This window comes from Rana temporaria, chromosome 1, assembly GCF_905171775.1.
Source record: "Rana temporaria chromosome 1, aRanTem1.1, whole genome shotgun sequence".
NCBI lineage: Eukaryota > Metazoa > Chordata > Amphibia > Anura > Ranidae > Rana > Rana temporaria.
Window position 1 is genome coordinate 245,960,655 of NC_053489.1, and position 14,036 is coordinate 245,974,690.

The following is a 14,036-nucleotide window of genomic DNA, read 5'->3' on the forward strand; positions in this document are numbered from 1 at the left end:
ATTTGTTAGATCACACACCAAACACAGCCATGTTATAGCATGTTACATACATACATACATACATACATACATACATACATACACATGAGCTGGGATGCAGATTTATGGAATTTTGGTGGCAAGGGAAATTGAGCAATTTTTTACATGTTTTTTTATGTTCAGTAAACATTTAGTAAAAAAATATTTAAAATTGTGTAATTTTTACAAAATAATTCATTATTTTCTGTTCCAGTAACAAACAACAATGGAAAATCAGACCAATGTGAAGGAGTTTATTATTCTTGGGTTCTCAGACATACTAGAATACCAACATTTCTTGTTTGTGTTTTTCTTGATATTGTATGCCATCACTATCACTGTAAATATATTCCTCATCACCATAATTCGATGCACACGTCAGCTCCATAAACCCATGTATTTCTTTCTTGGTAACTTATCTTTCCTTGAATTAGGTTATATCTCTGTAACTGTCCCAAAAAATATTATAGACATCCCAAGGAAAAGAAAAAGCATTTATTTTAATGGCTGTATCACCCAGCTCTTCTTCTTCACTTTCCTTGGGGCCACTGAGACCATTCTTCTCTCAGTTATGTCCTTTGATCGATTTCTGGCAGTGTGTTTCCCTCTGCGCTACACAAGCATCATGAGTCATAAGTTCTGCTTCATTCTGGCAGCTGCCTCGTGGGTCCTCGGTTTCTTGACTACATCGTTTCCAATTATTCGGATATCACAGTTGCATTTTTGCAGTGGCAATGTAATTAACCATTTCTTTTGTGAGTCAGCTCCTCTGCTTAAACTGTCCTGTTCTAACCCTTATTTCAGAGAACTAACTGTCATTGTCTGTGCATCTTCAGTCATCCTCAGTTCAGTTCTTTTAACCATGATGTCTTATGGATTTATCCTGAGGGCTATATTGAGAATTAAATCCATTAATGGAAAACAGAAAGCAGCATCTACCTGTGCTTCACACCTGTTGGTGGTAACCACCTTCTACTCAACAATGTTTGCCATGTACATTAAACCCACTGCAAGTGAAGGATCCCTGAACAAAGTGATGGCATTGTTCTATGCGGTTTTCACTCCCCTTCTCAACCCATTTATCTACAGTCTACGTAACAAGGAAGTTAAAGAAGCCTTTTTGTTCCTCACAAAAAGAAAGTGGTTCTGAAGCTATTCAGGTGTACTTGTCAGTAATTTAGCGTTGTGCCAATAAAATAAAGAAATTAATGAATGTTTCAAAATCCACAGTATTTAAATGTTAGCAAAATCTATCTTTAACAATTTCAGCACTAGCCTGTAATAACCCTTCAGTATCAGGCCATTTTTCCATTTTTGGTTCTATGATAGTTAGCTGGACAATTACTACATCATGTAACACTTTACCCAAATGACTTTAAAAGATTTTTTGAGACAGATAGAGTTTATTTTTAAACCACTTTTTTTACAAATATTTTCTACTATATAAAAAAATGACCAAACTTTTTGAAAGAAAAAAAACGTTTCTGTTATAAAACGTATTGAATAAAGTGCTAGGACAATAGAAAACCCCCAAAATTATCATTTTTAGAATGTACACACCACAAGGTGATCTAATTTCTTGTCACATTTTTTGGAAATTAAGAAACATGCTGGTAATGATGAGTTGAAACAATGAACTTGGTAATGGTGCACTAAACACAATATATGTACAGGTTAATGTATGGGTAACATAAAGTGGGAGGATATAGATGAGGGGATTATTGTTCAATTTGTAATATAAGATAGTTGAAGGTATTAATATAGAGCTCACATAGAGAAAGCATTGAGATCAGATATACAGGAGAGGAGAGCAAGTAAAAGGGTTAAAATAAGTTCCCACAACCCTAAATATCTGCTACTACTGATCTGGAACTAATAAATTAATGATTAATTCATGAACTCCTCCTTCCCCCACTTCCTCTGTTGTAAGAGAAAGTGGCGGACTCTCTAATGGAAATAGTACACTGTTTACAATTGTGATTACTGTGATTGTTCATTACAGGGATCACACGGTACAGAACTGGTCAGAGCAGTACACAGTACACCGTCTGTGAACCGAGCTGTATGATTGTTGCTCAGTTTACAGGCATTACCGGCCCCACCCCCTCCCTCCGTGGGTGATTATAAATGGCACAACTTCAATGTTATTGACAAACAATGATACATAAGTGGTTATTGTTTGTGTTTTATATGTGCATAGTTATAGTATGTAGTTCATTTAAAAAAAATGAATAAAGCGGGCCTTTAGCCATATCTTCTGTCTTGCACAGTTATACATGCTCCTCTCATGTACTGCAATTGCTTACTCTGATTTCACTACACACTGTATGCTTCTCAGGGTCTGCATTCGAAGCTGCAAGAAGTCATTTAGAGCCTAATTCTTTTCTTGGGCTGTAGGACATTCTGCATTGTTTAGTCCTCTTCTCTCCAACCTCATTGTCCCTGACCCATCCCTTTCATTTCATCCATTTTAGTACTTTCAATCATGGAGGCTCAGCATCACATCCGTTTTACCTAGGACAGTCTGCAGTCTGCCCATCAACACATTTTAATATTTGCATAACTACGCTCAAGAGCCAGCTCACAGTTTGCATAAACCTGGGAGCTCTTAAAGCGGAGTTCCACTTAAAAAGGGAACTTCCGCTTTAAGGGAAGGTGAACTTCTGACATGCCCAGGGAGGAAGTGGGAGCTGGAACCCTCTAAAAAGAGTGTTTTAGTCCCCCCCCATTTTTTGGGGGGGGGGGGACTGAAATCCTCTTTTTAGAGGGTTTCACTGGAAGGCCCTGGAACTGGAAGAAAGTTCACCTCTCTCCCTCCCTCTCAGCAAACATCTGGGACACGTCACAGGTCCAGATGATTGCACAGCCAGTCACGATGCGCAGCGGGGTGCGGGGGTGCCCACAGTGACAATGCCGGTGCCTAGGAGAGGAGGGGGAGACGAGCAGGATTTCATTCCTCTGCATCACTGGGCCGTGGGACAGGTAAGTGTCTGATTATTAAAAGTCAGCAGCTGCAGTATGCATATGCCATCCTCATCCTCACCATATTTTGCCTGCGTTGAATGAAGATGCGCAATGATTTAATGATGCTGTAACTGGGTCTAACATAAAGTATATTATAAGAACTGAACGGTTTGATTTAAAAAATGTATCAGCATATTAATAGGGGGGTTGGGTCCAGAGATAGCAAAATATAATCAGAATAAACTTTAACTTTTAATTAATGACACTCCATGTCAGAAGTGACAGAATAAGTTCTTTCTCCTGGACTCCTGGTTAAATATTTATCAAAATACCTTTGTATTGGAAATACCTTACAATAATTACCAAGACTGAATAAAACATTTCTAGGAGCAAAAATAAGCACTTGAAGCATCAGAAATGCTCTTACCCCTGCATGGATCCTTATTCACCCAAGTATCAGGCTAAGCGATCTGATCAGGACTCACACACTAATCCGCTCTGAGGGTCCAGAATTTATTAAGGATTTGCTCCTGTGTAAAGCTGTATTTGAAAGAGCTGGCTAACAGCTTATAATAAACCCATGGAAATGAAAACTGTCACAAACTAACACAGGCCTAATAGAACACACTGTCAGCACACATCTTCACATACATGGTTTGATAGCTCAGCACTACCAGGAGCCCTTTAACAGTTGCTATTTTATATCTTAAGGCAGGGTCAAAAAGCCAACCGCCCGCCTCCCCGCACCCACTCATGCCCGCTGAAATTCTCCTTTCAGAGCTGGGACGGAACACAGCTGGAGTAATGTGAGGGGGGATGGGCGCCAGTAGCATCACTAGTGCTGGGATCCTAGAGTGAGTGAGTGAGTGAGTAACTTGTATAGCGCAACAAATGCGAACTTAATCGCCTCACGGCGCTTGACATCCAGAGTCGTACCGGTCCTTCAGAAGAGGTGGGTCTTTAGTTTTTTCCTAAAGGCCCGATGGTTTTCCTCCAAGCGGATGGTAGAGGGTAGAGCATTCCAGAGCCGAGGTCCTTGGACCGAAAATCTGCGTTCTCCCTTCGATTTGTAGCGGGATTTAAGAATTAATCCTACAATCCTAGTACTGCCCCATGGCACCTGCCATACCTCTTCCGGTCTGTCTCACAAGGGAAGCTTCCCCAAGGCTCCTCTTTGGTTCTTCTGATACAACACAAGGAGGAGCCTGGGAATAAGAGAAAATCCTGTCACGCCATTGAGCTTTCTGAAGTCTGTGTATGGAGAGGGGAGTGCTAGAAGGAGTGGTTGGGGGGTAGAAGAATTAATGCCAGAAGCCCTTCTCCTGTCTGCTGCCTCATTTATTACTGACCCCTGAACTCTACATAACTTATTACTGAGCCCTGAACTCAGCACCACTTACTCATTACCCCTGAACTCTGCCACTCATACTCCTGACCCCCTGGACTCTGTACCTCTTTCTCCTGATCCCTGAACTGTGCACCACTTACGCCTGACCTCTGAACTCTGCATCACTTACTCTCGACCCCTGAACTTTGCCTCACTTACTCATAACCCCCTGAATTATGTCTCACTTCCTCCTGACCCTCTGAACTCTGCCTCACTTACTCCTGATCCCTGAACTCTGCCTCTCATACTCCTGACCCCCTGAACTCAGCCTCTCATACTCCTGACCCCCGAATTCTGCAAATTTTCGATCCATATATGGACCATCTTAAGTGTTGTGTCTGGTGTGTGTGACAGTGGGAAAAGTGATAACGCAAGAATTCTAGCATGCAGGATAGCTTGAGGAATCTAAGAAGTGTGTAGTAATGGTAATCACTTGGTTGATCCAAAGCCCTTAGGCCCCATACTCACGACCAAACATGTCTGCTGAAACTGGTCCGCGGGCCAGTTTCAGCAGACATGTTTGGTCGTGTGTGGGCGCGAGCGGGCCGAATTCCAGCAAACATTTGCCCGCCGGGCCTTTTCCCAGCGGACAAATATTCCTGGACTTGTTTTAAAACAGTCCGCTGGAATCCTGCCCGCTCGGACATGTACGGTCGTCAGTACAGACCTACCGTACATGTCCAGGCGCCCGCTGTCCCTCGCATGCGTCGAATGACTTTGACGCATGCGTGGAAGCATTTTAAAGGCGGGCCGCCCACGTCGCCGCGTCATTGTCGCGGCGACACCGCGGACACGCCCCGCGTATTGTTTACGCGCGGACTTCTGTATGATGGTGTGTACAACCATCGTACAGAAGCCCTCTGGCAGACATGTACGGTGAAAACGGTCCGACGGACCGCTTTCACCGTACATGTTTGTCCGTGTGTACCCGGCCTTAGAGTCCACCAGAATGAATGCCATATGTGTGTATCCAGCCAGCTAGGTTTTGGATAAATTCCTCTACTGGTGACCAGCAGCAATGCCTTGATAGGAGGGATAACTAGGGGCTAGTTGTTGGACTTTTTAGGCACAGTTGGTTGGTCAGAATATAGTCACACAGAGAATGATATTAGAGAATATCATTCTCTGTGTGACTATATTCTGACCAACCAACTGTGCCTAAAAAGTCCAACAACTAGCCCCTAGTTATCCCTCCTATCATATATATCAGGACGTGGCACATCTCTACATTCCAATATCCACATGTACACTACATGTGAGGATATTTTCATTTCTTTCCTTAAGCAGCAATGCCTTGACATCTGGTGGCTGCGGTGGGAGATTAAAGCGTGTGTATTGTCTTATGGTAGTTTCATGTCCGAATTATAGAACTTAGGGTTCCTGCAACAATCTGCCAAGACATGCGACAGACAGACATACCTCATGTGTCGATTAGGCTACCTCGAAAGTAGTCCCTATACCATCAGTACCCTGTCAGTGACAGCAACCAGTCTGTGTCTCTCCCTTACTTCCAAACCTTCAGAGCAACAGTAACAAGAGGTGTTTATAGGACGGTAGGAGGAAATTAGAACTGTTTTAGGGCACTTCACACCATAATGACTGTGCTAGATATCCACCGATTTACCAGTAAAGCAAACCACTGTGTAGCACCAATAGGCAGCAGGCTAATTTTGCATACATAACGCAAGCATGGCTACTAATGTGTAAACTACCTTTTGCAAAAACATAGAAACATTAACACTCATTAATATTTTTAATTTTTTTGCCCAAAGAGACAAGTTTCAAAATGTTTGTTTAGTCATCCAGTCACATGCAAGGAAATTCCTTTTGTATTCTTCCCAACCTAATTAGCCATTCAAAATGGTCACAGGTTTACTTGAAAAATTTACTTTATTAGAAAATCACCCCCACCCTGTGTGTTTAGAGTTCAGAGAAAATGTCTTAGGCCCCATACACACGAGAGGATTTATCCGCAGATACGGTCCAGCGGACCGTTTCCACGGATAAATCCTCTCAAAGATTTCCGCAGATTTCGATGCGATGGAGTGTACACACCATAGGATCTATCCGCAGAAACCCATTTGCTGGGATTTATCTGCGGATGGATTCTATCGTGTGTACGGGGCCTTAGATATCTTATCGCTTGCAGATAAAATACTATATAAATAATTTATAACTTTTACTTAACTTTACACAAAGTTCTTTTATAAAACCTTTATCTAACTTTGCACAGAATTCCCATGATAACATATTTAATTAAGAAGGAAGGTAAAAATAAATTTAATGTCACTATGGAACTTTTGTTTTATTGTTAGTCTAACGTTTATTGTAAAGGTGGCCCCTGGGAAATCTACTAGGAATGAGAAAAGAAAGGAAAGAAAAGAAAAGAAAAGAAGTGAAAAGAAAAGGCCATACCTCCCAACTTTTTGAGATAGGAATGAGGGACACATATTAGCAAAAGTGCCACGCCCCCTTTAAAGGAGAATTAACCAAAAAAGGGCTTCTTTTTACCACTACTATAACTTTATTACTGGCTTTTTAAAAATACAAATGCAGCAATTTAGAAAGTGAATGAAAGGTTTAGCACTGGGAAACCCTTTTTGAACAATAAATAGTGCATTTTTTTAGTGCATTTTTAAAAAAAATTATATAGATCAGACCAAAATGAGGTTTTTCACAACCATATAATGAATCAAATACAGATGCAATTCATTGTCCAGCCTGATCGAGGTTAGGGGCGTGCAGCATGCCAGTCACTGTCCGGATTGCGGATACGTTGACTTCCATTGCTATGAAGTCATGTGATCAAAATGTCAACATAGTTATGTGAACATAAAAAAAGCAGTGAACACAAAGAACCCCAAATTCACCAATGTCAATGTGAATGATTTTAAACCCCCAGGTGTATCGGGTGAGTGTGAGTGATTAGAACCCCCTCAGCTTCATCGTTGGCAGCGTGAGTGGTTATGTCCCCCTCCACCTTCATTGCTGAAAGTCTGAGTAATTAAAATCCCTATCAACTGCACTGGTGGCATTGTGTGCAGTTATAACTCTCTTTATTTGTGGCAGTGTGAACAATAATAAGCCCTTGGCCAAGCTACTGTATGTTGGTGGCAGTGTGAGAGATTATAATATAAACCACCCCACTCCGTCATTGGTTATAGTGCAAGCAATTAGAACATCTCCTCTTTCCAGCTTTATTGGTGTCAGGATGCATGATTATAGCTCCCCATATAAGTTGCATTATTGTCAGTGTGTACAAATATACCAGGCGCATTCCATTTTTATCATCTCCATTGATGTCAGTGTGCATAAATTAAAACTCCCCCATTTTAAAGGCTTATATTCAAGTTATTGCCATAGAAAGTGAATGGGGACCTGGGTCCTGCCCCAGGGGACATGTATCAATGCAAAAAAACATTTTTTAAAAAAACATTTTTTCAGGAGCAGTGATTTTAATAATGCTTAAAGTGAAACAATAAACATGAAATATTCCTTTAAATATCGTGCCTGAGGGTCCCCTTAGTCTGCCTGTAAAGTGGCACATCTGTGTGATGTGTAGAACAGTGACACAGCAATAATGACATTTCTAAAGGAAAAAATGTCATTTAAAATTGCTTGCGGCTGTAATGTATTGCCAGCTCCCAGCAATATAGATGAAAAATTAAGGAAAAAAACAGCACGGGGTCCCCCAAAAATGCACCCCAAAGCACCTTTACAGCACAGGACACTTTTTTTTTAATACAGGAATTGTCAAAAACGGTCTGTTTTGCTTTTTGACACATTTTTGGTGAATGGGTAGGGGTACAATGTACCCTATACCCTTTCACATAGGGGGTGGGGAGGCCTGGATCTGGGGAAACAAAGCGTCTTTCAGATTCTGATAACCCCTCCGCCCGCAGACCTGGGCAACCACTGGCCAGGGTCGTTGGGAGGAGGCCCTTGTTTCCATCAACATGAGACCACTTTTATCTGAAAGCAGACCGCCCACTATAGAAGAGGATATCAGGGTTATAGTAGCTAGTTGTTGCCATAACAACGATATTCCTCTTCAAAGTACTAACCTTCCCTTCTCTATATAACCCTCATTAAAGATGGCCACCCTCCATACCTGATGAAGGAGCATGCATGCTCCGAACACGAGTGCTGACGTGCCCCCTTGTCCATCACGGCTGACGTACTGACTGTGTGCCCAGCGGACTTCCTCCAATATCGGAGCCTCTGATGCCACCAGAGTGGCCAGGATTGACAAACCGCTTCATGCCCAGCTGTGCGGAAGGGACTGGCAGTGACCTCATCTCCCATGTTCCTGTTAAAATCCACTCAAATATGAGTTGAACTTTTACCATTTTAACCCTATGCTAAATTCAGAGTGTCGCTTCTCCACTCACATTGTACACAGAGCTAATCTTCTACTCTGACAGCTGCCTGCCTACTGATGCAAATCCAGACTTTTCACTAGGTCTGGCTACAGCGGCAAATGGATATTGCCTCCCCTTAAGACCATTGGTGAAATTTGTGGACTCCCCTTTTCCCCTCAGCCCATACACTTTTTCTAGTCATACATCCTCAGCTGTGCACCTAGCGCTCCATATACACTATTATTCTTTCTGTTACATGTTTCACCCTTAATACAGGTAACTAGGGATGAGATTTATGTTTGAATCGAACATGAGTTAGACTTGAATATTGTCCGTTCGCCCGTTTGACGAACAGCAAACAATTTGGGGTGTTCGCGGCAAATTCGAAAAGCCGCGGAACACCCTTTTAAAGTCTATGGAAGAAATCAAAAGTGTTCATTTTAAAGGTTAATATGCAAGTTATTGTCATATAAAGTGTTTGGGGACCTGGGTCCTGCCCCGGGGGACATGTATCAATGCAAAAAAAAGTTTTAAAAACGCCCGTTTTTTTAGGAGCAGTGATTTTAATAATGCTTAAAGTGAAACAATAAACATGAAATATTCCTTTAAATATCGTGCCTGAGGGTCCCCTTAGTCTGCCTGTAAAGTGGCACATCTGTGTGATGTGTAGAACAGTGACACAGCAATAATGACATTTCTAAAGGAAAAAATGTCGTTTAAAATTGCTTGCGGCTGTAATGTATTGCCAGCTCCCAGCAATATAGATGAAAAATTAAGGAAAAAAACAGCACGGGGTCCCCCAAAAATCCATACCAGACCCTTATCCGAGCATGCAGCCTGGAGGTCAGGATAGGGGGATGAGCTAGCGCCCTCCTCCTGAACCATACCAGGCCACATGCCCTCAACATGGGGGGAATGGATGCACCCCAAAGCACCTTTACAGCATGGGACACTTTTTTTTTAATACAGGAATTGTCAAAAATGGTCTGTTTTACGTTTTGACACATTTTTGGTGAATGGGTAGGGGTACAATGTACCCTATACCCTTTCACATAGGGGGTGGGGAGGCCAGGATCTGGGGAAACAAAGCGTCTTTCAGATTCTGATAACCCCTCCGCCCGCAGACCTGGGCAACCACTGGCCAGGGTTGTTGGGAGGAGGCCCTTGTTTCCATCAACATGAGACCACTTTTATCTGAAAGCAGACCGCCCACTATAGAAGAGGATATCAGGGTTATAGTAGCTAGTTGTTGCCATAACAACGATATTCCTCTTCAAAGTACTAACCTTCCCTTCTCTATATAACCCTCATTAAAGATGGCCACCCTCCATACCTGATGAAGGAGCATGCATGCTCCGAACACGAGTGCTGACGTGCCCCCTTGTCCATCACGGCTGACGTACTGACTGTGTGCCCAGCGGACTTCCTCCAATATCGGAGCCTCTGATGCCACCAGAGTGGCCAGGATTGACAAACCGCTTCATGCCCAGCTGTGCGGAAGGGACTGGCAGTGACCTCATCTCCCATGTTCCTGTTAAAATCCACTCAAATATGAGTTGAACTTTTACCATTTTAACCCAATGCTAAATTCAGAGTGTCGCTTCTCCACTCACATTGTACACAGAGCTAATCTTCTACTCTGACAGCTGCCTGCCTACTGATGCAAATCCAGACTTTTCACTAGGTCTGGCTACAGCGGCAAATGGATATTGCCTCCCCTTAAGACCATTGGTGAAATTTGTGGACTCCCCTTTTCCCCTCAGCCCATACACTTTTTCTAGTCATACATCCTCAGCTGTGCACCTAGCGCTCCATATACACTATTATTCTTTATGTTACATGTTTCACCCTTAATACAGGTAACTAGGGATGAGATTTATGTTTGAGTCGAACATGAGTTAGACTCGAATATTGTCCGTTCGCCGGTTTGACGAACAGCAAACAATTTGGGGTGTTCGCGGCAAATTCGAAAAGCCGCGGAACACCCTTTAAAAGTCTATGGAAGAAATCAAAAGTGTTCATTTTAAAGGTTAATATGCAAGTTATTGTCATATAAAGTGTTTGGGGACCTGGGTCCTACCCCGGGGGACATGTATCAATGCAAAAAAAGTTTTAAAAACGCCCGTTTTTTTAGGAGCAGTGATTTTAATAATGCTTAAAGTGAAACAATAAAAGTGAAATATTCCTTTAAATTTCGTACCTGGGGGGCTGTCTATAGTATGCCTGTAAAGTAGCATATGTTTCCCGTGTTTAGAACTGTCCCTGCACAAAATGTCATTTCTAAAGGAAAAAAGGTAATTTTGAAACTTGCGGCTATTAATGAATACAGATCAAAGTCATTGGAAAAAACGGCAGGGACTCCCCCCCAGTCCATTACCTGACCCTTTGGGTCTGGTATGAATATTAAGGGGAACCCTGAACCGAAAAAAAAAGTGTGGGGGTCCCCCAAATTCCATATCAGGCCCTTCAGGTCTGGTATGGATATTAAGGGGAACCCGTGCCATTAAAAAAAAAAGCGTGTGGTTCCCCCAAAAAATCCATACCGCACACTTATCTGAGCATGCAACCTGGCAGGCCGCAGTAAAAGTGGGGGGGAGAGTGCCCCCCTCCTGAACCATACCAGGCCACATGCCTTCAACATGGGGATAATGTCTACATGTTGATGGGGACAAGAGCCTCATCCCCCACAACCCTTGCCCGGTGGTTGTGGGGGTCTGTGTGTGGGGGTCTTATCAGAATCTGTAAGCCCCCTTTAACAAAGGGGACCCCAGATCCCGCCCCCCATGTGAATTGGTAAGGGATACATTGTACCCCTACCATTTCACAAAGAAAAAGTGTGAACATGTTAAAAATCACAGTAGACGGTTTGAGACAAGTCCTTTATTAAGGGGGTTGTAAACGATTTTTTTTCCCCTAAATAGCTTCCTTTACCTTAGTGCAGTCCTCCTTCACTTACCTCATGCTTCGATTTTGCTTTTAAATGTCCTTATTTCTTCTGAGAAATTCCTGTTCTTCTGTCTGCAACTCAACACCGTAATGCGAGGCTTTCTCCCTGGTGTGGAGAAAGCCTCTTGAGGGGGAAGGGGGCGAGCAGGCAAGTCAGGACACTCTCTACTTTGCAGATAGAGAAAGGAGCTATGTGTTAGTGGGCGTCCTGACACTTCTGCTCCCCCCTCCCCCCATCAAGAGGCTTTCTTCACACCAGGAAGAAAGCCTTCCATTAAGGTGTTGAGTATTGCAAAATATGATTTTTTTCAATTGCACTAACTCCGTTTATGCTTACAAAAGCCTGAGCTTTTTAGGTCCCAGGAGTGCAATTCGTTTTGCACTCCTGTGACCTTTTTTTAGTGGAGAGCAGTCTGAGGTCTGCTCTCAGTTGACGTCACTGGAATCAGTCCAGGCACCTTGTCATCCCAACTAAGGAAGTCTAGATCTTCAAGCTGCCTGGACTGATGGCAGTCTCAGCCTCTCAACAAGCTGCTGAGACAGCCGCTCCCCGCCCTCCACAGCTCAGCGCTCCTATGAGCATGGAGGAGCAGAACAGGAGAGCTGCTGACTGACAGTCAGAAGCTCTCCTCTCAGGGAGGTGAGAGAACTGAGCCATCGGCAGTGTTTGGTGGCTCGGTTCTCAGTAAAGAGGCAGCAGGGGACAGATTCATCATCGGTCTGATGCTGCATTCACCTAGGTAAGTATGAATAGTGGGAAAAAAATACTTCTCTTTTAAACATGCCCTGTGAATATCACATTATTCTTCCTATTATCATGTATTTAGTGAATGCAGCCTCTTTATAATTTTAATTATTTCTATATTTTTAGCTTCTTGCACTGTTATATTAATTATATTGTTAAAACTTTCCAAAAAATACTAAAACTGAATAAAACAATTCTACTTTAATGCCTGCATTTATCTCGATTGTGTTCTTTTAGTTATTGCATGCTGGAATTCTGTGTTTCTAAAGCTGTATATGAGAGGATTAATAAGAGGAGTCAGAACACCATACACTACTGACAGTACTCTCTTATGGTCACTAAAGGAAGAAGAGCCTGGAAGCATGTATGTTATAATTGCTGTCCCAAAGAATAGAGTTACCACTATGAGATGTGATCCACATGTAGAAAATACTTTCTTTCTCCCATTCACAGTGGGAATTCTTAAAACAGCTCTTAATATAAAAATATATGAAATAACAGTTAAAATAAAACTACCAATCAGGACACATCCCCGAACTAAAATAGATACCAACTCATTAAAATCAGTGTCACTGCAAGAGAGTTTTACTAGTGATGGAATGTCACAGAAGAAATGGTGGATTACACGATCTTTGCAGAAGGGCAACATCGATGTGTAAATAGTTTGCACAAAAGCGTTAAAAAATCCACAACTCCAAGACACCACTGTCAGTCTTATACAGAAGGAAGGAATCATGACAGCAGAGTACCTCAAAGGTTGACATATAGCAACATATCTGTCATAGGCCATAACTGAGAGAAGCACACACACTGCACTCCCCAGGCCAATAAAGAAGAACATTTGAGTAAAGCAGCCAACAAAAGATATAGTTCTGTTTTTTTGTAGAAAGTTTTTTAATGTATTGGGAGTTGTAGATGTAGTATAGAATATTTCTAAAAAGGCTAGGTTGGCCAGGAAAAAGTACATTGGTTTGTGCAAATCAGAGTCTAAGCGAATTATAAGAATAACAGTGAGATTCCCAAATATTGTCATGGTATATATAACAGAAAATGCCACAAACAGAACTTTTTCTAATATAGGAGTTGATACCAAACCCAACAGTACAAATTTGTCTACATATGAAATGTTATTGGTTTGCTGTGTGCTCAGCCTCGAAACCATGAACCTGCAAAAGATGAATATATTTAGATTATATTAACTTTATGGTGCTGTCCTGTATAGGCATGCAACAATTCATACTGAAACAAGTTACAGAATGAGAGAAAAAATGTACCTTGACTCCATACTGTATTTTTATTCTATGTCTCTGAGTTTTAATGCTTTTATGGTTTATCTTGTATGATCCATTTTAGTTTAAATGTTGATTTCAGTTGAAATGAACCACTACTGGTATCACTTTTATAGTTTCCTCTTAGACAGAATTCAATAGAGAATAATTAAATTTAATTATAATAATTTCTCCAAAGTGCTTTTGTGTCTTTATCATTTTACAGATGGGAGACTTATTAAATATAACAGATACAAGAGGCAAATAGATAACCAACAAACATATAGACATCCTTTACGTTTCTAATAGTTTAAACTGCAAGGGGTGCCAGATTACAAGGGCACTGA

General features: G+C 41.9%; 2 protein-coding genes across 2 annotated transcripts; one reads left to right on the forward strand and one right to left on the reverse strand.

The window, feature by feature from the left end:
- Positions 1 to 244: 244 nt before the first annotated feature.
- On the forward strand, positions 245 to 1,240 carry LOC120924874 (olfactory receptor 6B1-like). The gene has a single exon (XM_040335853.1). It carries the CDS (start codon positions 245 to 247, stop codon positions 1,166 to 1,168), a length of 924 nt encoding a protein of 307 aa, XP_040191787.1. The 3' UTR covers positions 1,169 to 1,240.
- Positions 1,241 to 12,635: 11,395 nt separating this feature from the next.
- On the reverse strand, positions 12,636 to 13,706 carry LOC120946984 (olfactory receptor 5F1-like). The gene is made up of 2 exons (XM_040361911.1): positions 13,696 to 13,706; positions 12,636 to 13,587 (listed from the first exon to the last, which is right to left on the reverse strand). The coding sequence occupies exons 1-2, from the start codon at positions 13,704 to 13,706 to the stop codon at positions 12,636 to 12,638; spliced, it is 963 nt and encodes a 320-aa protein (XP_040217845.1).
- Positions 13,707 to 14,036: the final 330 nt, after the last annotated feature.

Coding starts and splice junctions, on each gene's coding strand:
- LOC120924874 (XM_040335853.1), top strand. CDS start 245: ATGGAAAATCAGACCAATGTGAAGGAGTTTATTATTCTTGGGTTCTCA.